Below are 27,457 nucleotides of genomic sequence, written 5' to 3'. Positions count from 1 at the left end.
AATGGCATCTTTACAACCACTGAAGTTCCTGCTAAAGCCTGAGTGGACTGATAAATCACTGTGATGAGCCTGTTATTAAACTGAGCATTAGTAAACTCTTTTGAGGGATGATTGAACAGCTACTCACTTCTAAATCAAATTTGCAAGATTTGGTTCATGGGATATGGCCAGTTTTTGGCTTAGGTCTTGAAAGGGCAGTGGGATTATTGGAGCAGCAGTGATGAGAGAAAAAATAACACTGAAGATTTTGTATTCATCTTTGTATTCTTTTGAGTAGTTAAATTTTTCATGAAATATATTATCAGAAGAATAGCATGAACAAAACTGCCAACCAGAAACAGTGAGGAACAGCATGAAATAAATCAAATTTACAGCAGCGTCTTTTCTAGGTATTTTATCAATATGTATTCTGTATTTACTCTAAAAACACTTATGTGTTGATGTGGAAAATGTTGCTGAATACATTTAGGACAGTGCATTCAGTATTCAGCCATCACTACTTTTTCAAAGTATTTTGCTCAACCCTGCAGATGATGGAGACAGTGTTTTAGCTTAGAGATGAGGTTTTGGCCTAAATAGTACACTTAAAAGCAATTCATGGTAGGAGAGATACACACAGGGCGTTGTAAAGCAAATTAGTCCCTAAAAGAAAATATGTTTTTCCAGATTCACATGTGTTTTACCATTACATTACATTACAAACAAAAACATAGTAGAAGCACATGTAGGTTTACTGGTAATTTTGAATGATAATGAACTGGTTATTTTTGCATTATATGCATTAAAACTCCTGGTTCATGTTACCACCATAGAATTGCTGAGTTTCTCTACAATGAACCATTTCATATGAAACCACTCTGAATTACATTGTTTACCTCTCAGTGTCAAGTGTCCAAGTACTTATTTAAAATACTATACTAATAATAAAAAAATACAAATAACATTACAACACATTACTACAACACATTGCTACTATATAATAATTATAATAAAAATAATAATAAGTCAAATACAGTAAAACAAATACATAAATGATGTAATTAATAATAATTAATAATTAATACAAAATAACTTAAACAAAAATCGTATCACGATGATAACCAGACATCGGGGGATTCAAAACATGTTGCAAAGCTCCGGATACTTCTTATCATTTATTATTTTAAGGGATGTAATCCAACGCTCTATTTCTATTGTAAGCACCTACATTTTTTAATTCAATTTGAAAATTTGGTTTCATTAATAAAATATTTTGCGAATGAAATAAAATGATGATCCTTTTTTACTTTTATTATGATTGGGTAGGCGGGCTGATGACGTACTTCCTTTGGCGCGCGAGTTGGGGAATTCAAAGCTTGTTGTTGAGCCGTTAGAGCGGCAGATCAGACAGAACCACCCACCGCGGAGTCAGACTCTCAGACCCTCAGAGCGGCTCTGATATGTGTTAAAGTTCACATTTCTCTGGAAGCAGTTATAGCGGTATGTTGTGTTTAATTTCGTGTTTTTTGGAAGTGTTTTTCTCCTGTTTTGAAAGATAATCGGCTAACGAAACTTAGCGTTTGCAGCCAAACATTGAACATAAAGCTAGCTAGGTTAGCTAAGTCGCTTTTATTTTAAAAGTTAGCGGGACTGATGCTGATTTACCGAAACCTCCGTTAAATACAAGTTCATAAATCGGCTAAGCTGCGTTTTGTTATTTCTGGCAGCGTGTGTCATGTGCTAGCTTGCTAACAAAGCACAGTTATTTCCTCGAGTTGAATAGCTAAATTAGGCCAAACGACGAAACTAACGTGACTTTGTTCTTTCGGAGGGTCTTTTCTCCTGCCTTAACTTATTACGTTACCACCAAAAATCTTTCTTCGCGAGTTGTACTACCTCGCTTAGATGGCCACATTGCTGTGTATCTAGCTAGCTAGCTAGTTAGCTGTTTTAACAGCTTGAGTTGTGGTGTTAAACATCGGGCAGAAGTTACAGTCCTCGTTATTTCTGTTGGATGTGAAGGAATGCTGTCTCTTTTTCAGACGCGTTAAGTTGTAGCTAGCTAGCTCGGTTGTCTGACGTTTGTTCTATGTTAGCAGACATGTCGTGGGATTTCGTTGTTCCAGTTTCTTTGGATGACCTGTTAAAATCAGGAGCCATCAACCAGTATGTGGTACAGGACGTACTGTCTCCTAAACAACTGCCCTCTCATCTCAGCAGTAAGTATATAGTTAGTATAGATTAAGAGACAGATGTTTTTCTTGTATCTCTTCCTGCTATTGTCACTGTCGGGACAAAACCCTGTATCTTTAATTACTATTTTTACTATTTTTTTAAGAGGTTTTGTTTCAACAGCGATGAAATGATGTTGTCTTGTTCTGAGTGTTGTAGAATGTACACATCTTTTACTGAAATGATAAAATGTACAGTTGCACTCAATTATTCAACCCCCATTTAATATTGCTGGTTTGTAAATCACTGCTAGTCTATGAGGCTACAAAATTACACAATTAAGCCTTTGGAAATGCTATAATGACAATTCACTTAAGCTTTGACGAATACATAAATTCCACCCGTACATGTCTTCAAGCAAGAAAAGCTCGGAGAATAAAGCACCTAAAAAAGGCAACAGCTACAAGATTTGTTTTGCTGCTGCAAGAACTGGCAGTCTTGCCTGTTTGACTGGCATCATGGATTTTTTGCTGTACCAGGCAAGAATGTGTTGTCCTTAGTGCATAAATTAAAGCTTGGTGATCTTTTGAGAGTCTTGCTATCTCTTTGCTAGTAGCACTGTGATTTTCCCTGGTTGTGGGACTGAAAAGGGTTATCTTATCTAATTGGACTTTCCAGCAAGATGGTAAGGATACATCCAAGTGAACCAAAACTCGGTTCAGGGGTCGGTCCTAGAGTGGCCATTTCAATCCCTGGATTTAAATCCCATTAAATATCTTTGCTGGAATTTAAAGAAAGCTGTGGTGAAACAGAAACCAAGGAACGTTAATGATTTGCAAGGTTTTGCACATGAGCAATGAGCAAAGATTCCAGTAGAAAGGTGTCAGAAGCTTGTTAGCACCTATTGGAAGCGTTCATTGGAGTATATAAAATGTAAAGAATGTGCCAAAAAATGCTCACTTTGGACATTGAATAATTTTGCACATGGACAGTTATAGAGAGAAAGATTTTTCATTTGAACTGTTTCTAGTAAACTCAACTTTGTTTACAAAATCACGTCAACATGTAGTAATAAACCTTCTTTGATGGTTTACTAACATCGTTGGTAGATTTTCATCAAATGGTTTGGTTTACTAACAGCTTGGTAGATTTTCATCAAATTTTGTTTATATTACCAAACAGCCTTGCGCTTTGAGGGGGTTGAATAATTTTGAGTGTGACTGTAGATAAGTTATCAATCACAGTTATTTAAAAACAAAGTCACATAAAGACCTTAAATATGGCCACACACAGTTGCCTAAAATGACCCAGCACAAGCCTGAAGTTCATTACAGTATGGTGTTGTCCTTTTTCCTGACTCAGGCTTTAAAGCTGCTTTGAGGAGCCAGGGCCCACTGTGCGTACTGGAACATTTTGACACTGTGTACAGCGTTCTACAGTGAGTACAACATCTGATTGCTGCCTATGCTCCATTTTGTATTGCATCTGATTGCATGATATAGCTGTAGTTTCTGTTGCTGAAGTTGGCTTTTTATGTCCCCTGGTTTTGTTTAATATCTGCTTGACCTCAACTTTTAAAGGCATTCTCGCACAGTGGATGTGGCTTTGAAAGAGGACACCCTGGAGTTTCTCATACAAGGTTGGTTTCAGTGACTGAAATTTCCTCTGTCATAATACAATAACTAGATCTTTTATGATTCACCACTTATTCCTGTGTGTTTTCAGTGGTCAGGGGCCTGTCTGTCTCTCTGCCGTCCCTCCTCATGTCTGGCACTTTGTCAGCAGCGGACCGCAAACAGCAACTGAATGCAGTCAAGATGAGTGTGTTTCTGCTCTGTAAACTCACAGAGAACCTAGAGAGTGACTCCTGCAGGGAGAGCATCGTCACCGCTCCCAGCAAGGTACAGCGCATGCATTGTTGTAAAGTAAATTGTTATTTAATAATTGAAAGCTAGTGAGGACCAGTTAGTTTGGTTGTACTTGAATAATCTTAGCTGGCTTTCATTCATTACTTGCAATGTTAGCAGTTGTTTGAAATTGTGGCTTTCAGCCTGTTGCACTATGGTACATCAAGAGTTATTGTCTTCATTGGCTCTCAGTGCGCAGTGTGTCCTTGATAGCTATTTAAGATAGACTGTCCTTGCTTTGAATGTCTGTTTGGGGAACGGTACCCAGAAGAAAACTAGCCAGTTGTGGTTGAGCCCAGTGATGAGACTATGGCACACGTGAGCTGAATGACTGAGAGATTGTGTTCTTGAGCTCACTGATTGGTGGGTAATCTTGACTGAGCTGTGGAGATTGGCTGCTCAGTTGTAAGGGCCCACCTAAAGTACACCTAGCGACCAATCACATTAATACCTTCTCCCAAAGAAATGGGTTCTGGGAAGTGATTGGTAGCATACAGAGTGTGTGTGTGTGTGTGTGTGTGTGTGTGTGTGTGTGTGTGTCAGTGAGCGCAGAGTCACTTTTCTCTTTCTGGGTCACACAGCTTTGAGCTTGTTCTTTGGTAATCTGAGGGCAGCCAACAACTGGCAGAAAATTACCTCTTGACTGTGTGCTGCAGTTCATGTATTTTGACTGTAGTGCTGGTGTAACACAGAACAGCATACCTAGGGCAAATGTCCAGTGTTGCAGCCCTAAGTGGAGTCTCAGTGACTCTTTGTCACAGTAAAGTTGTTTATAGCATGTCAGTATTGCAAACCGTCTTTTTATTTTAGCTATTTATAGAACAACGCAAAGCTGAAATGAATATAATTGAAACTTGGTTGTGTGTTACAGGGCCGAAAAAAGGAGAAAGCATCTGGTAAGGGTTTGCAGCAGTGGGACAGTGAGAGAGAAACAGTGCTGCAATGCCTGACACAGCTGCTCCAGCTGGATATCCGCTCCCTGTGGAATCTCTCTCTGGTGGAGGAAGAGTTTGTCAGGTGAGTCCCCAAGCCTCTAATTGTTTCACTGTATTAGAATTATTATTTTTTTATATATATAAATAATTATTCAATTGCTGGCTGTTTGTTTCTCTGTCATCTCTTTATCTTATTCTGTTTTTGTTTTCATACAATGACTGATGACTGTTCTGTCTGGAATTGTGCATATTTCTCTCTCTCTCTCTCTCTCTCTCTCTCTCTCTCTCTCTCTCTCTCTCTCTCTCTCGTGTGTAGTTGTGTGACCTGTTGTTGTTATAAGCTGTTGGAGAATCCCACTATCGGTCACATGAAGAACAAACCCACACGTGATGCCATCATCCACGTGCTGGGAGTGATGGTGAAGAAATATAACCACATGCTTGGTTAGTAAACATATGCTCACGTCCATAATGAAAACAGCGTTGTGCACATAGCACACAATTTTGTAGCATGCGTGAATTTACATGGAAATGTGTTTGTGTAAGGTTAGGGTCAAGTTTATAAACGGTTTTAACAGTTTATTGGCAGCAACTACACGATACAATATGTATCACAAAAAGGTGCAGTGATTCAACACCAGAGGTACAGTAGACAATTTTGCCAATATTAATCTTGAAGTAGACCTTTCTTAAACATTAGTAAGGATAAAGTAATACAGGAGAAAATAATGTTATTGATTTTTTTTGATAATGATTTCTTTAATATTTCTGTTAAAAAAAAAAAACTGATGTATTAATAAATAAGTAAATAATGTTGAGGAAGCTGTTAAGTGTGTTAAAAGTGTAATACACACTAGTGTACTGGCCAGAGCACAGGGTGGCAGAGCAGTGACATTTCTCCATTTAGAATCACAAAGCCAGCAGCTAGTGCTGGACGGTTTTCACGATGAATTCGAATTAACGTTTTCACACGATGTTAGAAATGTGACAATCGAGTTTGTACATGTGTACATTGCTTGTACTTTAATTTAAATACCACCAAAAACTATTCACATTTTCAAGACGTACGAAAAACGCATCTTAAATAAAAAAAAAGGTCGCTGGCCTCAGCCGCGAGGTAGAAAAAACACACAAACACTCCATGATGGAGGCGTGCGGCGCTTCGCAGAGCAGTGAGCTCGTACCAAAGAAAGGTGGAAACATCAGTTCAGGGGTGTGGATTTGCAGAGTGAGATGTTGAACAAATTCATGTAAAGTGTAAGTTGTGTCGAAAGACAGTTGCAGCCAAATGTAACAGTACGACGAATCCGTCCCTGCTCTTACGACACAAACAACCAGTGGAATGGGAGCAACGAGTGAAACAACACGATGAAAATGAGCGAGTTTTCAGTGCGCCAGGGCACATTGTTAAGGCCTCTGTACTTCTTGCGAAACGAGATTCTCGAGGGTTGTGCGAAGCCGAAAACGCCTTCGCGAGCGTACTTTCTGTGGATTCGTGTTGCCTGTCGCGGATGCTCCACGTGATGCTTTGACGTGATAACTTTCATGACTGCTGGAAAACAATTCTTTCAGTTCTAACTATGGTGACGTTCGAGTTCAGAATACTGCCACCATTTAAGGTGGAAAGGGAAAACCTCGTCCTCTTGTGAACCTAAATATAAGATAACCTGTATGTTTTGGTGCTGAGTACTACCGAATAATAGACTTAATATCTTATATTTAGGAGGTATTCATTGTTTATTTAACAAATGCGCGTTTCGCAGTGAAATATTAGTAGCCACGTTTACATGCAGCCTGATAATCCGTTAATAATCCAACTAATAGCTCAATTGGAATAGAATACGTCCATGTATACACCTCAATCGGACTAGTCTATTCCGATTGAGGTGTATACATGGACGTATGCCATTCGGAATACAATTTCTATCCGATTGAACGAGGTGGGTAAACCTCTAAATAATCCGTTAAATAGAAGAATAATATCCGTGTAAACGCCTGAATCAGATTACATTCCAATCGGAATGTGTAAATACGTTCTGCGCATGTGCGTCGCGTCATAGCGAAAGTTTATAACACAACTTTATTTATAATACAACATGGCGGAGCAGAAACTGGTCTGCAGAAGAGACGAAGTTTATGCTCTGAGCTTTAAAAGACGGCGGTGGGATGGACGTCCAGCTTATGTGTCTCAGAACTTCTTTAATAAGGACATGTGAAGGACGTTTTCCTGAGTCTGACATCATTTTAAAGCAATTAAAAACACATTTTGCATCAGATTACTTGTAGTGCGCATGTAAACAAAGATTTTCCATCAAATTGTTGAATAGAGTGTGCATATTAGGGGCTGCGGGAAAAACCCGATTCTTAGATGCAACGTGATACGGACGTGAGCGATTCTGAATCGATTCATAAATGTAAAAAATAGATTTTCTAAATATTTAATTTATAACGTAATGTTGACGGAACGCAAAGGGCGGAACTTGGAAGTGGGTAAGTGCAGCACCCTGGACTGTGCGGCGGCACACAACAAAAACACACATGGATGAGTGAGAAATCAGACCGGCTCTCTCTGCATTAAAGCCAGGTTAGGTCAGGAGTCACAACACAAATGTTAAAAAGAGCCATTTTGTCCTTTCAACAAAGTCAGACCACTTCTGAAGCCACAACATGTAATGCCCAGTATGTCTCAGTATGTGTTAATGTGCTATTATGGGCTAAAAATATAAACGAGAGCGCAGATTTACTTCGCTCTGCTTTAAGCTTTAGCTACAGCCGCTTTCCTCCCATCTCCGCCAGAAAACTTTTCTTCAAAACTAGAAGTTTCTTGTAAAATGTCTCAGCGTCCGGCTGTTTTACGAGGGTGAAGTCGCTTCTCATTCGCCAGCTTCTCATTCAAATTTTCCCGTTCCACCTTAAATTCTGCCTTAGGCGCCGAATGTAACTGCTGCACCATTTAAGGTGGAACGGGAAAATATGAAAGAGAAGCGAGTTCATTTTCGCAACTTTTTAGAGAAAAACAGTCTCTCAGCAGATTTAACCAACCGCACTGCTTATAAATGCGAATAAGTCCTCCAAATGTTCGTCTTAAATTATAAAATGACTAAAGAAAACGGGAAGGATGGCTGTAACGTGCTGCATGGACACCCATTACCACTGGATCATATTTCAGGGTAACGGCGCATTTTATCGCAGATGAGTGGCAGCAGCGTCTCTGAACGAGAGCCTTCTAGTTCACTTGCCACATCACTTCCGTTTGATTTATTAATAAAAGATATTTTAGATATTTAAAGCAAAGTATTTGTAATGATCCATAATACATTTACATTATGGATCATTACAAATACTTTGCTTTAAAACTACCAAGTTTAGACAGTAGGAAGATAGAAATTCTGTATAGAGAAAAAAGATGCATCGATAATCGTTTTATAATCGCATCGCAGCCCTCTGAATCGTAATCGAATCGTGAGGTGCCTAAAGGTTCCCATCCCTAGTGCATATAAACACCTCAGTCTGAATCTGTAATTGGATTGTATTCAATCGGATTGGCAAAAATCTTTGCATGTAAACATAGCCAGCGTCTGCCGAAGCTCAAAGTTGTCTATCTTTGTTTAATGGCACGCCTTTTTTACCGACCAATCAGAGGCTTTGTCGCGTAGTGTCTTCGTCTGCGGGGTTCGCCCAGCTGCCATGAGCGCGACACAGAGAACGAAAGCCTCCGCACGACGTCTGCGGTTGTTCTTTTCTCCGCAATTACGACACATTGTTCGCTGAAGCCAGGCGAACATTGTCTCCGCAAGAAGTCTGCTGAGGCCTTTACCTTTCAAATGGCGTCTCTCAGGCCTAAACCGGAAGACAGGCTTGTGTTCCGTTCAAGAAACCTGTAAAGAACTTTGTGGTTGGCACTTAATGTAAGGAGGTCATGCTTGCACATTATTTGAAGTGAGAGTTGCTTGTGAGCTTTAAGGAAGCTGCTTGCTGTTCTTAAAAGAATATCACTAATTAAAATGGTTCTTTTACGTTATTTTTTTGTGCTGGATGCTTGCACAGTATGAGTCCCTTGAAAGGATATTTAAAAGCAACACTATTTGCACAATTTAATAATTATAGGTGGTGCTGTTACTATTTTTGCACTTCTGCAGTCTTTTAATTTAAAGTGCAAAAACAGAAATTGTCTTTTTCCAATGGCATTATGCAAGGACCAAAAAAAAATAATAGTAATAATCAATGAGAATTATCGTTAATAAATTTGAAAATAATCGAAATTTTACTTTTTTGCAATATCGCCCAGCCCTGCCAGCAGCACAGGCATTAGTCCGTGTGTGTGTGTGTGTGTGTGTGTGTGTGTGTGTGTGTGAGTATGAGAATGCAGCTGTAAAATTAACAGCAAACGGAATCTTCATTCAATTCAATTCAATTCAACTTTATTGTCATTATACTGAAACAGGGTTGTACAGTACAACGAAACACTTTTAGGCTAGATCTCCAGTGCAATTACAGACAACATAGTGCAAGACAGGACATAGTGCAAGGACATAGAACAATAATACAATATTTAAGCCTGCCAGAGCATCTAAGAGAGTTAATCATAGCAGTCTGATTCGTTTCTAACTTGAATGTGCTGCCTACAAGGACAATATGCTTTAACAGTAGTTACTCTCACTTTATTCATGTGTGAAACTGTACAGCAGTTTATACAAAGCACAAAACCCTAACAAATAGAGCACAGGTTTGCCATGTGCTAAAAGTTATTGCACGGAAATGAATGCAGCATCAGTTTCACTCGTATATACGCCCCATGTAAAAGTACATTCATAAATACTGATATAGTATCATCCACATATAGATATGTTTAGTAAACCCTGCCTGTGTTTTGTGTGTTGTGTCTGTGTTGCAGGAGCATGTGTGAAGGTGATTCAGTTGCTGCAGCACTTCGAACAGCTCTCCTCGGTGTGTGCACAGGCGGTTTCAGCTTGGAGCTCCGAATATGGAGTCAAGGCCATTGTAGGAGAGATTATGAGGTAAAATTTGCTTTCTGCAGTAATCCTCCAAATGAGCATGCAGGAATCAGCATTGTAAACGTCAGTGAGGTTTCTCTTTTCTTACAAACACTATTCATGCCAAAAAAGTTGCATAGCAAGAATTTGCTTTCATTTGATTTTGTGAAATTTGTCCCGAGATGCATGTGTTCTGATATTCATTGTGCATTGTGTGCTTGTGTTCCAGAGAGATTGGGCAGAAGTCCAGTGATGAGTTGGCCAGAGAGGGCTCTGGAGTGAAGGCCTTCTCTAGTTTCCTGTCTGAACTCAGTACTCAAGTTCCTGAAGCCATGATCCCAAACATCAGTGTACTCCTTACACACCTGGAGGGAGAGGTACGTACACGCACAGAAACCAACATCATTTAATTGCACACAGACTTAGAGGGAGGGGTAAAGAGAGGCAAAGGCTGCTATGCTCAACATCAGTGATTTGCATAGACACTTAAAGGGAGAAGTAAACTATACATGTGCGTGCACATGTACATACCTCTCTTCTTTGATGTTGCCCCGTGATGACACCAAGGCGAATGTGAGCTCACTGGGTAGGAGTCTGAGTTCTTCTGCATTGCTCTTGGCTGGTAATCTTGACAGGGCAGTGGAGGTTTGCTGCTTTGTTGTAAGGGCCTGCCTATAGACATACAGCCCCCCTCCTTTCAGCTCTTCTGTAAAGAAAAGCAGGAGAGAGAGTGTGTGGTGCTGACATTATGTGGGTGAGCGTTTATCCGTGTATGTGTTTGCAAGTAGATTCTCAGTTCTCTGATTTATCCAGCATGCTTTGAACTTCATCTTTGGTAATCTGAGGGTGAGCTCTCAGTGAATGTGTTTTCAGTGACGATATGACGGGAGGATGAATTTGAATTATTTTTTATTATTATTTTTTTTAATCCTCTCTCTCTTTCTCAGAGTGCGTGTATGCGTGTAGCGGTGTGTGAGGTGTTGGGGGAGGTGCTGGTACGCGTGTTAAGTGGTGATAAGCTGGACGATTCTGGCCGAGCAGATCGAGATCGTTTCCTTGACACGCTTCAAGAGCACATTCATGACGCACACTCTCATGTAAGGGCTCGGGTGCTGCAGGTGTACAGCCGAATTGTCAACAGCAAGGTATGTGTCTGTGCTCTGAAAAAAAACTTTCTATGTTTTGGGAGCAACAGGGTAGTCATTTTGTCTCTTGCTGTCTCTCTCTCTCTCTCAGGCTTTGCCATTATGTAGATACACTGAAGTGATGGAGTTGGCTGTTGGTCGTCTTGGTGATAAATCAGTCCTTGTGTGTAAGAGTGCCATCCAGCTGCTGGCTGCCTTCATCGCTCATAATCCATACAGCTGCAAGGTAAACTGTAAGCATGTACTGATTTTGGGTTTTTGAAAATCTTCAGCTATATTGTGGTGCATTGATCTAATAGTGATTGACTTGCATCGGATTTGAAACGTTCTCATTGTTTATAATTGATTATAATTATATTCAGTAGTTTTCACTTGTTTGTGGACGAAACAATTCTTGAGTTGCACTGTTACAATTTTTACCTACCAATAGCAATTATTTGAGCTGCCCAGAATTGTTTTCCACAGTTGTTAGCTTTCACAATTACATTTGTCGTAACAAACAGGATGATAACTGGGTGCTTTTCATCTATTAGATTGAGGTAAATATGAAAACACATTTCTTATGAGTACAACAAAAGTTTTGACTCGTTCTATATCACATTATGGGAGAGCAGCAGTGAATTATGCCTGTTTGTAGAGCTCAGTCTGTGTCTGTAATCAGCCAGGAAGCAAGATAGCTAATCAGCTTTTCCTTTGATAGTTTCATATAATGAACAAATAAAAGACAAATTGTTAATTGTAATTATTTGTATGGCAGTTAATCGTCAGCCAAAATTATGATTGACATAATGTGCCTGTTCTTGAGCTGTGTAAAAATCCTCTTTAAATTCTTGCACATATTGTAGTAGTTCTGAATCATACCAAAATAACAATCAAATCTAATCTTGTGGTGAAACCAACTACTGATCCTGTCAGCCTGCTGGTATTGTCTGATACGGCTACTGAAGTTAACTCCTTCTCTCATCTGTAAGTAATGTTGAGTTTCTGGTTTATTCAGCTGAGCAGTGTGGACTTAAAGAAGCCTCTTGAAAAAGAAACGGCCAAACTCAAAGAGATGAGAGAGAACATGAGTGAGAAAGCACCAGGTACATACTTCGTCTTTTTTGAAATTTTTGTTTTTAATTCTTTACTTGGTACTAGTGGATGTTGCCCAGTGATGATACCAAGGCGAATGTGAGCTCACTGGATGAGAGTCTGAGTTCTTCTGTGCTCTGATTTGGCTGGTAATCTTGACAGGGTAGTGGAGATTGGCTGCTCTGTTGTAAGGGCCCGCCTACAGTCACAAAGCTCCGCCCCTCAGATTCTCCTTCAGAGAAATGTAGGGGAGAAAGTGGGAGGTGCTGATAGTGTGTGTGTGTGTGTGTGTGTGCGTGTGCGCAGACACAGATTCTCAGGCTCTCTGTTGTATTCAGTCAGCTATGAACTCTATCTTTGGTAATCTGAGGGTGCAGACCAGTTCAGTGATGATTATCTATGCTTTATTTGCATCAAAAGCATAGATAAAAACATTACTAGTTACATTTTGATTATCTTTTCCTACCATCTTTCTGATTTAATGATTTTAACCCCATATCTTGTGTCAGTTGCTGTAATCTCAGCGGCTGATTTATGGGCTGCGATGGAGCCGGAGGTCTCTCACACAGTCCGATCTCACTTGGAGGTTGGAAGTGATGCAGAAAGGGAGGAGGATGATGAAGAGGAAGAGGAGGGTGTACAGGACAGGAGCGACCGAGACACTGCTATCCAAATCGCCCAGTATCTCAGACATAATAAATACAGGTAACAGATCTGATATTTGAAATACATGGAAAAGGGCAGGGTATAATTTTGTTGATTTATTGATTTGTTCTTACATGCAAACCTTTTTGAAGATTTGAAGAGTTGTTATTTTTTAGAAGGGAAGGTGGTTCACTGCCAGAAAAGAGTTTTCAGAGAAAATCCCTCCTCTCCCCCAAACTCAGCACAGCAGCAATTTGTTGTCATTTTTCAGCCAACCCAGAGATGAAGTATTTCATTTTCATAGACCAGTCAGAACGAAGGTATTGTCACTGAAAAGTGAAAAGAGCCACGTTTTGTGAGCAGTGAACTTGAATTTGCAACCAAGATGATCAGTTACCACTTTGTTGAAATTGATTTTGTTGATTTCTGTGGGCTGTGGGTGACAGTCTGCAAATAGCATTGCAAATAAGGGGTCCAAGCAGTATGTGGCTTCTATTTATAATAGATTTGGGATCGTTAAAGATATCTACCAAAACTTGTGTGAATATGAGTGGATTAGACACAGCAGTGTTGCTGGAGTTTTTAAACACTTTCAACTCTCTGTCTGCTCTATTAGACACTCCTGCATTTTTGGTCCGCATTGCAGATGTAAAGTCAGAGACGATAGCTCATGTCTTGCTGCACAGTACGCCTGGGCAATATCTAAAAATAATTAGCACGATATTTTCTGGTTAAAAATCATGATTATTGGTAATATATTATTTCATATGTATTGACTATACGCTGACATTGTTAAATATCTCAGTATGTGCTAAAGACGTTAAAATGTTAAACTAATAAAATAGGTGGGTTGACTTTTGTTGAAACGGGACATAATGGCTCTTCTTATGATTTGGGTTGTCGGCCTCTGATAGACTTTAAGGCAAACAAGATCATGAACTTCTTCTGAAACTTCAGGCTGCAAGTGGTTTTTAAACCCATGGCCCCACGCTTTCCACATTTAAAAACAAGGTGTTTTTTGTTGATAGTTTTTACAGTATAGCTAACCACTGGCAAACTTAAGCTGTACAGGAAATACTGTGAATGTCACATGCAGTAGGCCCCATTATGACAGGGTCGTAATAGTAAAAGTGAATAAAACATTGTGTACATATTGTTCAGTACTATTCATTAACTTTTTTGTCTGAGAACACCAGCCATAGACGGGGATCAGAAGAGCTTTCTCTCCAGGTTAGAACTAACTTAGCTGCTCTAGAGTAATATCCACTCACCAAAGCTCATTTTGTTTATTTATATATTTATTTTTTTACTGCAGATAGTCACTGTGAGTCCTGATCGTTTGAAGAAAAGGGTGATGGGGGCTAACAAAGTATGCAGAGAAACAGATGGGCCACAGTCTGTAATTGTAAAACTATAAAGTGCTCCTATATAATAAGTGGAGCTGTTGGAATCGATAATGAGTGTAAAAACAAGCAGATGTTCCTAAATGACGTGTGTGTGTGTGTGGTACAGTAAGCAACAGGTTTCTGAAATTGTCACCTTTTCCCTGCTCATGAGTTTTTATGTCTGTTATTGGTTATTTTTTGAAAATGATCTGTGAATTGCACACGTTTGTGTCTGTTTTTAGGCAGGCTGTTCGCCTGTGTACACAAGCCCACAGTCTTTATCCTGAGTCTCCATTCTTCTCCGCCCTGTCGGATATCAACCAAGACACTCTTCTCAGCACACTGGCTTCTCTCTTCAAAGGTAATTGCGTGGGAGTGAGTACACACTCGTCCATGTATTAGTGGCCTTGAGTCTTGAATGCTAGACTTCAAATAAAATTTAATTTGGAGATTATGCTGGTTTATTCTAGCATTCAAAAAGCACAAATACAGGGAGATTCGCTCGAAAGAGGCCCTGAATATTCTGTTGTATTCTGTCGATTGCACTACATGCAGTGCTGGAAGTTATCTCCATTTTCTGCCAGACACATGAAGGGGTACAGGGGTATGCCCCCGCAAGTTGCAAACGGAGGTTAAATGTCGTAACGGCTTTCCTGCATCTACCTCATCGCTCCAACGCAGGGGCATCCCGGCTTGTTCGAATCTCCATATGCTGTGCACATTGCACATTGTTTCGTTCAGATTGCTTCATCCTAGGGAGAGTTATTACAACCTCTTTCCAGTGAATTTCCCTGTATATATAATTTTCTGATTCACACAGATCAATTTAAAATACAGTGTCAGACTTTTGTTTGATAGACTAGACTACTGTACATGGTGCAGAGGTCATTGGTTAGAACTTGCAGTTGATAATTTTAAAGTTTTGTATTTTTGTTTTTTTGTAGGAGAACGCAGATGTTCTGACTCCATACTAGGCATTGTACTTGTACTTGGCACTGCTCACAGCACAGTCTGTGTGTGACTGCACAGTTCCAGGAGCTCTAACTATAATTTCTTACCTCTGTAAGGTCCCGAGGAGAACCAGGCGTCAGAGCCCGTAGCGAGTGATCAGCCCCCCACACCACAGAAGGAGGGAGGAAAAGAGGCAGATGACGGGAAGGAAAATGAACTGAAAAAGCAGGAGATGTTGGTTCAGTACCTAAAAGATACAGAGAGCTTTGCCCTGCAGGTGGAGAGAGCCATTGCGGTCATTAACAACATGCTTTACTGGAAAACTACTACAGGTAACTAGTTATTTTATATCGAGCAAAAGCACTACAAATTATTAGTTAAAGATATGCTCTGTTGGAGTATTTAATGTGATCTGCAATACAATGACATCTCAAAAATTATTTTCCATTTCAAAGAAAATCGATGTAATGGATATATTATTGTTCTTGTTTGAGGACCAACAACACATCATTCACTTCAAGTTCTGTGTTATATGGGTATGTTGGCATGTATAAACACTCAAAGGAGCTTTCTGGAAATATATCTTTTCTGTCCTAACCAGTGGTTCAGGAGGCAGTTCAGTTCTGTGTTACTGCACGTGAGTTCAGCGTAGCAGACTCCGTGTGTGGGGTGAGGAAGATGTTGCCTTTGGTCTGGTCTACTGATGCTGCAGTCAAAGATGCTGTGGTACAAGCGTATAGACGCCTCTACCTCAACCCTCAGGGGGACAGCACTAGGTGGGTGAGACTTACCTCTAGGCCTGTCTGTTCTCTCATGTATGTGACCTTTATCATTTGCAAGGGTGTGTTTGTCCGATTAAGAAACGCTGTCTGTCAAATGAGAATAAGCTCTAGCTCAGTGGTCTCCAACCTTGGTCCTGGAGAGCTTCCTTCCTGCAGAGTTTAGTTCCGACCTGTATCCAGTAAGTGGTTTCACCCCTTACCTAACTGTAATACATCTGATCCAGGCAATCGGGGACTTGGGAAGAGGTTAATTAGCTGGACCAGGTGTGTGGTTGTAGTTAGATTCTGCAGGAAGGTATCTCTCCAGAACTGGGGTTAGAGACCACTGCTCTAGCTACTAAGCTAGATAGACCATTGTAGAACTGTGCCATAAACAGTGCCCACCCCCATTCTGCTCTCTAATCCTGACCAGAGCCAAGGCCCAGACTCTTGTGGAGAGTCTTTCTGAGTTGATGATTGATGCCTCAGTGGGAACCATCCAGTGTCTGGAGGAAATAGTGAGTAACTGGTTTACTTACTAGGATGCACACATGGTTAGAAAACTTCTGGTGTTGTCAGTTTGTACTTTTGCCCTCTTGAATGTGATTTATAAAGATTAATGTCCCCAAATCCTAGTCATGGAGTCCCGTTCTGCTACACACTTTCTCTGCTTTAGAACACCTTGAACCCTAGGTTTGTTATTCAGCTATTAATCTTAATACTTGTTCAGTAGCTGCTATGAATTTGGTAACTACCGTAAAACTAAAATAAAAGCTAGATATGGGCCTAAATATGGCCATTTAAATTTAGTAAGCGGAGTGTGAGGTTGGTGCTGAGAACCCAGGAGTCCTGGACCAGGATTGGAAAATGCTTGAAATAAAGCAGACAGCTTAAAAAGTACATCAGGTATTGTTTGAGACACTGCACTAAACTGCAGACCCTGTAGTTTCACACCATGCTCTCTGATCTCCTATCTCTAGGTGCAAGAGTTTTTCAGCAATGAGAATGCCTTGCAGGCATCTGTGGTGCAGGTTTTGTGGGAAAGATTCTCAGGGAAGAGGGAGACCTCTGCACTGCATAAGAGAGCTGCAGTCCTGCTGCTGGGCATGGCGGCACGGTAAGATGCAGACCTTAAAAATGCTATTAACTGTAATGTAAAACGATCATTTTCACTGACCCTAAATCATTACTGGAGGACAGCTCTGTCCAGCTCAAATCCAACAGAGGAAACACAAAAGACCAAAAGTGTACCAATCAAAATGGCTAACGTTGATGATCTTATTTTTATAAGATGGCCCCTTTAAAGCTGTGATTTGTGAAGCCATTTATAACCATATGCATCATAATTATTTTATGTTCACAATGGGTCACATTCACCAACTATTCAGAAGAAATTTCTTCTTAAAACCCACTTAGGCAGTTTTTCACTTTCAAGATTTTGACATTCACCAAAGTTTTTTGTTTGTGACTTGTTCTTAGGTAAGAACAGATCTACGCACACTCGAGCACAAAGGTGTGAACAATGTCATGAATCTGATGACTTTTTCTTAGGACCTTCTCATGAACAAATTTATGAAAAAAAAACATAGCAAGATATTGGTGAATGAGGCCCATTGAATCTTGAATGTTATTCCCTTTGATGCCTCATTTTACAAAAACAGTTACACGCCACTGTGAAAAATGCCCATGAATTTCACTCAAAATGAGTCACTTGCACTTTATCCTCCTTGATATTTCTAGTATGTTTACTCAGTTTGTCTGTGTGTTCATGCAGTGCTGAAAGGGAGGTGGTGCTCAGTAACTTGGACACGCTCTGCTCTGTGGCACTGGGAGAGAAGGTGACTGAAGATTACCTGTTGGCAAGAGACACAGTCATCACCATCACCAATATTACTGACCATGTCAGAGTAAGTATATGCTGCACCCACAAAATGCAGACTGAATTCTACAGTGACATAAGCTAAAAGCAGTACCAATCTGTGCTAGCTGGCTGGCAGTACTTCCAGTTATTCTGGATAGTCATGGAGTAATTTGGTGAAAAATGAAATTAAACAACTTTCTCATTACCTCAGATGTGGTCAACCAGCAAGACGTTTATTGTCCTAAGTCTAGAAGTGTATACCTCACTAATTAGCATTGGGCAGACTGCATGTCTGAATGATCATCCATTTGCCTCAAACTCATTCAAGTTGTTAAATAATCTTAAAGACTTGTGTTCAGTTGCTAAGTCACTCCTTTTCCTGGTTTGTGTTTCAGCAATCTAAAGGACTTCCTTTCAGGCTGCCTGTGGATCACCATCTTTTCAGCTGTCTGACACAGGCCATTGCTGATGGTATGCTATTTGCTTAGGGACCCATCTAATATTGGTTTGTTTAAAATCCTAACCTTAGGAATACTGTATAGACTGTGATTTCCCTGTCCTGTGTAGGAGTGGTCTTGTCTGACCCCCACTGGCAGACTTTCATGGAGCAGGCCATTCGTCTCATCTATTTTCTGGCTGAGTCACCTGACAAACTGTGTGCCCGGCTCCTTCAGCGGTCCGCTCGACTCCTGTTGGAGCAGGTTACGGAGGGTGGGGAGCCCAACCAATCGCAGATATCAGAAGGGTCTCAGGACTCCGAGCAGCAAGGTAAAGTAGAGACATGGGTTCCTCAGGGGTGTATCCTTGGCCTATTTGATTCAGTGGATTTAATCATGTAGAATTGGGCTGAGATTTTAGCTGCAGTTTGGCAATAAGGGGACTTTCAACGTTTTGTAGAAGCTTGGTCATTGCAGAGGTTAGGCGTTCCACCCCACCTTATCCAGCTAGACTAGATCTGTATTCTAGAGCCAGCTGGTTAAAACAGGGTTTGAGCCAAGTCTGCAAGAGGGTAGATCATGACAGGGGTAGAAGACGTGGCAAAACAGAACATCACTCAGGATACTATTTTCATCAGTATGTGAAAATAGTACATTGGTGAAAATAGATATGTAAAAATAGTGAGATTCTTGTTTTCTGAGGTTTGTTCAGAAATAAATTACAAATGCACCAGTAGTGGTGTATTTGGTAAGTTGGTGTTGTGGAAGTGCAGACAGTTCCCACAATCAGCTGAGAAAAGCTTTTTGTGACATGATTTATTGTGATAATTGCCCACCCTTAGATCATAGTTAAGCACACCATATATTAGTATTACAGCTTCAGGAGTGATCTCTTAAAAGGGGGGAAAAGCTTTTTTTTTTTCTCTCTAAACTTTGTCTCTATCTGTCTATCTGTTTTGTGTGTGTGTGTGAGAGAAGTGAGCTGTGTGAGTTTGGCCCAGTTGTTGTCTCTGTGTGGAGCTGTGGCTTTCTGGCAGGTGTCTCACCTAGAGAGGAGTGTGAGTACTGAGCTGCGGAGGAGGAGAGGAGAGAAGGAGGAGAAAGAGGAAAAAGAGAAGGGGCCTGTTGGCAAGAACAAGGTTTGTTTCATTTTTTTTTTTTTTAATTATTATTTTGTCAAATCATTAGAGTTAGTTTTTTTTGGGACTTGAGCCCTTTTGGGACGGAATTAGTTTTTATGGGAAGGTGGGGTAATATAAATTTTGCCAGCATTTCTCAGATTTTAGTCCTTTCAGAATACACCACAGGCATTTTAAAGACTACGTGCTGCTGTGTCAGTAAACATTTTGTGAAACAAGCAGTAAAAATAATGCCAGGTTAACCCCATATTGGTAAAAACGCAATCGTATTCAGGGCTGTGGGTTACCGAGAACCTGGCGATATGATATGTTTAAAAAATCTAGGAATAGGTCTACAAAAGGATGGCATTCCACATAATCATCTGTATGTGGCCTTTTTCTTTTTTTTTTAAACCCAAAAAATAGTGTAAAACCTCTCCCCTACGTAATACTGGTAATGTTTTGCCTGGAACATATTTTAACCACATGAACCTGACGAGCCCTAGTGGGCAGTTGTATGTCCCCTTGTTAACAGTAAAATCATTTTATCAATAGTAATACCATGTTTTCCAGGGTTTCCTTCCTTGTTGGACGCACTGTGATTTTTTTTGTTTTTTTTCCAAGTGTATGCGCAAGCTCTTTCAGAGTGCAGTTCAGATCAGTGATCTCTTCGACAGTTTTCCTAAAATTAGTAATCAGCTCTTAATCGTGTAGTCTGACTTTTAGCACACGCAAACACAGTTAACAGCTGATATTTTACAGGTTTGGGTGTGTTGTGGATTTTTATTTTTTATTTTTTTAAACCGCTAATTAAATTGTGAAGGTTTGTATCACAGAAAGAGCATAATTAAACTTACAACACCTGAAGTCCTAACTAATAATTTGTACGTCCTGCTGTAGGAGGCCAATGACAGCTGTGTGGAGGAGGAGCTTGGGCTGACTGGGGCCTCAGCAGAGGACACAGAGGCAGAGTTCATCCGGAAGATCTGTGAAACAGAGTTGTTGGCTGGTGAGTGCCTTTTTTTGTTTGTTTGTTTGTTTTTTGTTTTGTTTTTTTTTACTTTTGTTTGTTTGTTTACTTTTTTTTCCCTAAATGTGGGGACACATTTTTCATGATATGATCCTTGTATTATAACAATGTTAATGGATTAGTATATGATCCCTTTAAATACCTACTAACCTGACATTCATATTCAGTTAATAATTTCATTTATTAATGTACATCATGATTGATCACTTCTACTGCTGTGGTAAAATGAACTTCTTTGCTTCTATTTAATGTGGTCTTCCTCCCTATGCATGTAAAGATGGGAACATGTTAAGTGTGTTCCTGCCTTTGCTGGTGAAAGTCTGCAGTTCTCCTGGACGATACTCTCACACACAGCTCACCACTGCTGCCTGCCTTGCCCTTTCCCAGTATATGATGATCAGGTAAAAGGAAAAAAGACACTTGTATTACTGTAGTTTAGTGCAGAGGTCACCAGTCTTATCCACAAGGTCTCCGTGTGGCTGCAGGTTTTCATTCCAGTCAAGCAAAAGCACACCTGATTCCACTTGTTTAATCAGTTTGTCTCAGTCTTCAAACAGTCTTCAAACGCCCTCATATTAGTTATATGAACTTCTGCTTGGTTGGGGTGAAAACCTGCAGCCACACCTGCCCTTTGCACAAAAGACTGGTGACCCTTGCTTTGTTGTAACATGGGGTGCTTTCATATCTACCTTGTTTGAAATATTTTCCACCATCTTTTTTCAGTTTATGCTTGGGTTTTCTTGGTTTTCTCCATCTGAGAGAGCGACTGCTTTACTTATAGGTGGCCGAGCCAAGTTTCTTTTCAAAAGACCCTTACTGTAACCATTGATCAATGATGATTACATTTTACACAATGGAAAAGTAAAACATTTACATTGACTGACTGCACCGAAAATATGAGCATAACTACTGAGCATTTTGCCAGACCAATCAATGAGCTCAATTTAAAGGTCTTATTGTTGTGATAATTGTAAGAATATTTATATATTTTATTTATATTTAAAATTGTTTGGTAAAATTATCTGCATTGTAATCAATTTATAAATAAATAAATAAATGACACTATGTCCCACAGGATAAAAACCTCTTGTGTTGTTAAAGTTAAAATAAAATAGGTCTTTGTATCCCTGCCAAATGTCTGACCAATCAGAGAATGCAAAGAACACACGTTTGTGTTATGTGGTGCACTTCAGCCAGTCTGAAACATGTCAGAAAACTCAAACTCTGGTGTGGATTTTAGCAAACAAAATGGGCATATAAAAAAGGCTAATTCTTTTCAATCCTGTTTAACAACTGTTGTAGCATAGTTCAGTTTAAAGAATAGCAGTTTGACATCTGTTTTGCCTTTTTATGTGGTAGCTATATACATTTTTGGTCGGTGTCAATTACTGTTTAAATTATAATTAAATGTTCTTTGTTCCTGATTTTCCCTTCCTCTCCCTCCCTGTTACCAGTCCAACAGTATGTAAGGATAATATCCGTCTACTCTTCACCGTGTTGGAGAAATCATCTCTCCCAGTTGTCAGAGCAAACACCATCATTGCCCTTGGAGACCTGACTGTTCGTTTTCCCAACATTCTGGAACCATGGACCCCCAACCTGTATGCCAGGTACTGTGGTTACCTTACCTAACAAAGTCAGGTCGTAACAGGCTTACAGGTCTATCTGTGCTTGGCTGCCTGAACACCTAATGTACACGCCATCCTAAAAAGCTGAGTGGAGCTGGCTATATAAGAAGTAAATTATTTATACAGCTCACTGCTTAAGATGTTTTGTTACCCTTTTAGTGTAAGTAGAAGCAACCACCATATAACCTATTGCTAATTGGGTGTCCACGCAGGTTGTGCGACGAAAACGCATCAGTACGTCTGACTGCCATCACAGTTCTGACCCAGCTGGTGCTGAAGGATGTCATGAAAGTCAAAGGTCAAGTCAGCGAGGTTGCTGTGCTCCTGCTCGACCCCGAGCCACACATCGCCAGCCTAGCGCTCAACTTCTTCAATGAGCTCTCTGCAAAGGTAACTACTTAATTAATCAGACTGGCTTATAAATCTGATAATCAGATGCTTCAAGATGCTAGTGACGTTGGGCTGTATTACAGACATAAATCTTATCTATTAAATCACCATGACAAATTCAGTTAGGACTGAATTTATGATAGTAGCATTAACAGGATAACGGTTCCTAAGCTAATTATCTTATTTCCAGACAAGAAAACAGTATTACAGAAGCATTCTAACTGCAGGACAGGGGTGCCCAGTGCTGGTCCTGGAGATCTACCACTCTGGAGAGTTCAGATCCAAAACCTGGTTCTAATATTAAGATGCCCCTGAAGGACTTCGCTCCAGGACCAGGGTTGAGCATCATTGCTCTAAGATAATCCCAGCTAATCTTCAGTTTTAACTTTGTTTGTACTGTTGCCTGTTCAGCTGACTAACTTTACTTTTTTGTTTGCTATTTCGATTAAGTGTTTACATTTCAGCTGTGCACAGATAGTTTATTTACTTGGCAACAGATATAGAAATTGACCTTGTAGTTTAGGTTTAGCTAACTTGATAAGGTGCTGCAAAATAATTGCTAAGTTTTAAAAAATGCTTCTGTAATACAATTTGTGAAAATTTATTTATTTATTTATTTTGAGCTTTCACATCTTTGGACTAAATAGGACATTTCTGTAACACAGCCCCTGGGTAAGATTTTTCACTAAACTGGGAAAATAGGTACAAGGAAGTAGATGAGAATTTTATGACTGATGTGAGAGTGTGAACAACAAAACCTGTGATATGATGCATAATTAAGCAATAAGGACAATTAAAGAATAAAGAGGTTACACTGGACTTGTTTGAGTTGTGGGAGAAATCTTTATTTGAATGAACACACTTCTTTCTCTCTTCATCCCATTTCTGTGTTTAATTTGGATATTTTCTCTTTCAGGATAATGCTATTTACAACCTGTTGCCAGACATTATCAGCCGATTGTCAGATCCAGAGAGAGGGATGAAAGAAGAGGATTTCAACACTATTATGAAGTGAGTTTTTTTAATATTTGGCATTTGTAGTGAGTACATCTGTAAACTCTACTTACTTAAATTGTTAAATTATCTCTCACAGGCAACTCTTCTCCTACATCACCAAAGAAAGACAGACAGAGAGTTTGGTGGAGAAGCTCTGTCAGCGTTTCAGAACTGCAAAGTGAGAAATTAAATTCACCACCTTGGTCACCACATTGTGTATGCATGTGTGACGCGTGTGTGTGTGTGTGTGTGTGTGTGTGTATGTATGTATGTGGGGTGTTTTTTTTACATTTTATCTTTAAGCTACTGAAACAAAATAATTGTGCTCACTCTCTCCCTGTTTCTGTCTCTGTGTCTATCAGGACAGAGCGTCAGTGGGCAGATTTGGCTGTGTCTCTGTCTCTGCTTTCCATGTGTGAGCGGGGCTTTAAGAAGCTGCAGGAGTGCTGGGATTGTTACAGTGACAAGCTTGCTGAAGATGCAGTGTACCAGCCTGTGCTCTCAATCATGGCCAAACTCCGCCGCAGAGCCAAGCCCCAGTTTAAGGTACTGTATGCAACGCACCCTACATTTCAGTCGGTCAGTTGCTAATTTCATGTCTTATTCAAGACGTGCCTCATGGAACCTAGGGAATAATTATTCACCTAAGATTTCCTTCATTAGAATATGTAGTAACCAGTTTTATTTATTTATTTATTTATTTATTTACTTACTTAGAAAATTACATTTTTAAAGGAAATAAAGGACACAAAAAGCTTTCAGACGTTTTCAAATATCCCAGTGCAATTCTGATTTTCCTAAAGCTTAGATTGTTCTTGTTTTAGCAATTCATTGCTCATCCATTGTTGTGCAGGCTCAGGTGGAGGAGTTTGAGAAGAAGCTGACAGCTGTGCACTCTAAAGGTCTGGAGAATGTTGAAAACGAGGAGCGAGAACAGCAGCTAGAGGAACAGACGCACAGCGAGAAAACACAGACACCTCTTCCCAAGAGCGCTCGCAGACCAACACGAGGTAACTCACTAATCTATGCTTTCTCTCATATGGTGTCTCTGCCTAATGCACATTCGCTCTTGTGCTCATAAAGACCCAGGTGCTTGCAGACATAAGGGAGAAACACATTTTCACATCAGCACCTGTGTTCACATAGACAACTAACAGTCTGTCTCTCTCCCCCACCATCTTAGGGCGTGGGAAGTCCAGAAAGGATGAAAGTGATTTAGTGACCCCTAAACGCTCCCGTGCTCGCCCTAAAAAAGTTATTACGTTCAGCAGTGACGAGGGAGAAGACGAAGAAGGTGAGACTGCACTCCTACCCTTTGACAGCTATTTTAGTCTTGAACAATTTAAGATGCAGCTTTTACTTCTGCAAATGTATTATTTGCTCAGAAGTTGATGATGATTACACAATCACTTCTTAATGGTTTCTGAGTCTGATCTAAAAATCTTGACCTCAGTTCTGGACTGTACGGAGCCCCAGATGGGATGGAGGAAAAAATAATTAATTTGAGTGAACGTTATGCAGTTCGTACGCACGTTTTCTTTTATTCATGATTTTCTTCATTTGTTCCCTCGTTTTCTTTTAATCATGTGCATGTTTTCTTCCCTTTGTTGGTATTTTTTTTTCCCCCCCCTTTCCTTTCGTTATCACAATTTTCTAATTTGTTCTCTTTTTCTTTTAATCTAGGTCATGTTTTATTTTTAACTGAACGCATGTTATGTGTGTGTGTTGTGTGTGTGTGTGTGCGCGCAAACAAAAGAAATGTACTAGACACAGGCCGCTAACAGCTCCCTGACATTGTCTGACCGGTTTTGATGCGTTAGATTGATGAGATAATGAAGAGAGATGCTCATTAGGTTTGATTTTGGGGGGTCTTTACAGCAAATGCTCCTGCTTCAAGCTGCGGTGTGAACTGCAAAACGTTTGCTCAAACGATTTTTTTTCTTCCCTCCCCCTCCCCCTTAACCTCCGTCCCCACCGGGGCTCCAGATGTCTGTCATGACTTCTACATTAAAAATCTGTTTTCTAGTGTTAGTTTTATAAACTGATAGTCTGTAGTCTTCACAGACACTTAAGCATTGGTTTGTTGATGCTTTTGTCCCCCTTTTAAAACTGTTTTTATGAAGCCAGTGATTATTATTATTTTTATTATTTTATTTTTTTAAAACATATATTGCTCTGGGGTAGATTTGAGGAAAATTTTGCAAATTTACAACCATGGGTTCTCAAGGTTACAGAATTTTCTCACTGTGACTTTAATTTTCTCATTGTGAAGTTTAGACTGCATTTGGTATTAGCTAGTCTGTAACAGATGTATTTATTAGTTATTTTATAGATAAACAGCAAATTAAAGTAATTTCTAAAGTTACTATGAACTATGGGTGACAATCCCTGCCTCATAACACCTGATCCAGCTCATAAAGGGCTTGAAAATTGCATGATGAGCTGGATCAGGTGGGGTTCAGAGTAGTTGAAGCTGTGTAGGGCAGGACCAAAGTTAAACCCATTGTCTGTAATTGAGACAATAGCACTGAGAGGTTGAGCTTAAGCCCAGCATTGCTATAGCCATCCTTGGCCAGGAGTCCAGAAAAGCATAATTGGGGGTGGGTAGGATGACCCTCCCTCTCCCCCATTACTCTAGCAATTGCAGGCATCTGTTAACTGCGTAACAGAATTGGCAGTTATTGTTCTCTGTGCGTGTTGAGCTATACAATGATGTTACGTTAGCAGAAGTTTAAAAAGATGCTGTGACTAGTTTCATATGTTTGCCTTTACCCTTCCAGCTTGGGACATTGTAGAATTCAACAGACCTAAGTTGGGAGGAAAAAAATGGGGTAAAAAAAATTCCCCTAGTTGTGTTTTTGTAGCATTCATGAAAATAGCCTCAAATTTCAGTACAACTTTTGTTGTTGGTGTTTGTTGTTATTGTGTTGTTTTCCTTTTTTTTTCTAAAATCAGGAACAGAGGGGTGAAGGAAACAGGTCAAATGTTTGTTTAGAAGTTCTCCAAATTTGCTCCAAAACACTAAGCAAGCATGTCAGTTGGAGGCAGCCATGTTTGAATTTTGCATTCACTACTAGTAATGCTGTGATGCAGCTCAGAGCCTGGACTGCTGGCGTATGTAGTTTTAGTGACCTTAAGTCAGATGTAAGCATAAGTAGAGTGCTTTAAACAATCTGAGGGTTAAAGCGGTGATTATTAATTATTTTGATTTGGTTTCATTCTCTTGTTGGCTTTCTTCTTTCCAGATGCTGTCATGACAGAGAATGAAACGCCAAAAGTGACTACGCCCATCTCCCGAACCCGACGCACTCGTCTTCGCCACTGACCCCTCCACTGTTCGCTACCCTTGTTCCTGTTTTTATCCTTCCATTTTAGTTTCTTTCACTGTCAGTGGTCATTTATTTTTCCTATATTTCTGCTTTTATTAAATATTTCCTTTTATTTTTGTCTGATTTATCAAAAAGAATTAAGTTTTAAGTTGTCTTAAGTTGTATAGAGACAGCACTTTTGTAACTTCTCTACACCAAGCTAATTCATGTTTTTATTAAATTTGGTCTTTTTGACCATTAAAACAGTTTGGTTTAGTTGTCATGATGTATAAGCAAGCTGTTTAAAATACATAAAAATAAGATTTCATGCTCTGCGGCTTCCCTTGGTTAAGTTAAAGTGTGCAAGATCTTACAGTGAAGTTACAGTGGTGAGTCATCATTGGCCTTTCAGTCTAGTCCAGGGCTTAGTCCTAGACTTTATCCATTTTCTGCCATGGGCCTTGGCGGGGCCCTCAACAACAAGACGGGGCCTGAGATAGCTCAAAGATGGAACAATCCACTCCATATGCAAAAATTATATAAAGACTGATGCATGTTAATGACCTCTGTTCTGATTGGTTCCCTCTTATTCAAAAAGAACTCCAGTCTGAAACACTCCTTATAAGTTCAACATGAATGAGTAGTGCCACACTGCTGTAGACTGAATAGGTGGAGCTAACCTGCTGTGGGTGAATGTACAGTATGTAAATAGGTGGGTTTTCATGACGTCACAAAAACAAT

General features: G+C 39.9%; 1 protein-coding gene and 3 non-coding genes across 5 annotated transcripts; all 4 read left to right on the top strand.

Annotated features, from left to right (window-relative positions):
* Window positions 1–1,347: 1,347 nt before the first annotated feature.
* ncapd2 (non-SMC condensin I complex, subunit D2) lies at window positions 1,348–26,982 on the top strand. Of its 2 annotated transcripts, none has more exons than XM_036556496.1 (32): window positions 1,348–1,479; window positions 2,079–2,198; window positions 3,514–3,589; window positions 3,732–3,790; window positions 3,877–4,052; window positions 4,930–5,075; window positions 5,310–5,437; window positions 9,888–10,011; window positions 10,217–10,364; window positions 10,935–11,132; window positions 11,224–11,358; window positions 12,130–12,217; window positions 12,716–12,911; window positions 14,479–14,597; window positions 15,304–15,519; window positions 15,789–15,963; window positions 16,382–16,466; window positions 16,929–17,065; window positions 17,723–17,855; window positions 18,205–18,280; window positions 18,377–18,577; window positions 19,225–19,385; window positions 20,265–20,373; window positions 20,672–20,795; window positions 21,849–22,004; window positions 22,235–22,412; window positions 23,329–23,423; window positions 23,506–23,586; window positions 23,771–23,954; window positions 24,262–24,418; window positions 24,592–24,702; window positions 26,654–26,982. In XM_036556496.1, the coding sequence occupies exons 2-32, from the start codon at window positions 2,081–2,083 to the stop codon at window positions 26,731–26,733; spliced, it is 4,170 nt and encodes a 1,389-aa protein (XP_036412389.1). In that variant the 5' UTR covers window positions 1,348–1,479; window positions 2,079–2,080; the 3' UTR covers window positions 26,734–26,982. The 2 variants fall into 2 exon arrangements, with proteins under 2 accessions (XP_036412389.1, XP_036412390.1); XM_036556497.1 differs by having other exon boundaries at window positions 2,076–2,198.
* On the top strand, window positions 4,352–4,671 carry LOC118797567. The gene has a single exon (XR_005005953.1). It is a non-coding gene; the product is annotated as a small nucleolar RNA U85 (small nucleolar RNA).
* On the top strand, window positions 10,536–10,836 carry LOC118797568. The gene has a single exon (XR_005005954.1). It is a non-coding gene; the product is annotated as a small nucleolar RNA U85 (small nucleolar RNA).
* On the top strand, window positions 12,281–12,580 carry LOC118797570. The gene has a single exon (XR_005005956.1). It is a non-coding gene; the product is annotated as a small nucleolar RNA U85 (small nucleolar RNA).
* Window positions 26,983–27,457: the final 475 nt, after the last annotated feature.

This window comes from Colossoma macropomum, unplaced genomic scaffold (genome assembly GCF_904425465.1).
Source record: "Colossoma macropomum unplaced genomic scaffold, Colossoma_macropomum, whole genome shotgun sequence".
Classification (NCBI taxonomy): Eukaryota; Metazoa; Chordata; class Actinopteri; order Characiformes; family Serrasalmidae; genus Colossoma; species Colossoma macropomum.
Note: the sequence above shows the minus strand (reverse complement) of the source record. Positions and strands in the feature narration are given on the sequence as shown.

Bases quoted from the DNA above. Each gene is read 5' to 3' on its own strand.
- ncapd2 (XM_036556496.1), top strand. From the start codon at position 2,081: ATGTCGTGGGATTTCGTTGTTCCAGTTTCTTTGGATGACCTGTTAAAA. The intron at 11,133-11,223 runs GTATGTGTCTGT...TCTCTCTCTCAG, and splicing joins GCCGAATTGTCAACAGCAAG to GCTTTGCCATTATGTAGATA. The intron at 16,467-16,928 runs GTGAGTAACTGG...TCCTATCTCTAG, and splicing joins TCCAGTGTCTGGAGGAAATA to GTGCAAGAGTTTTTCAGCAA.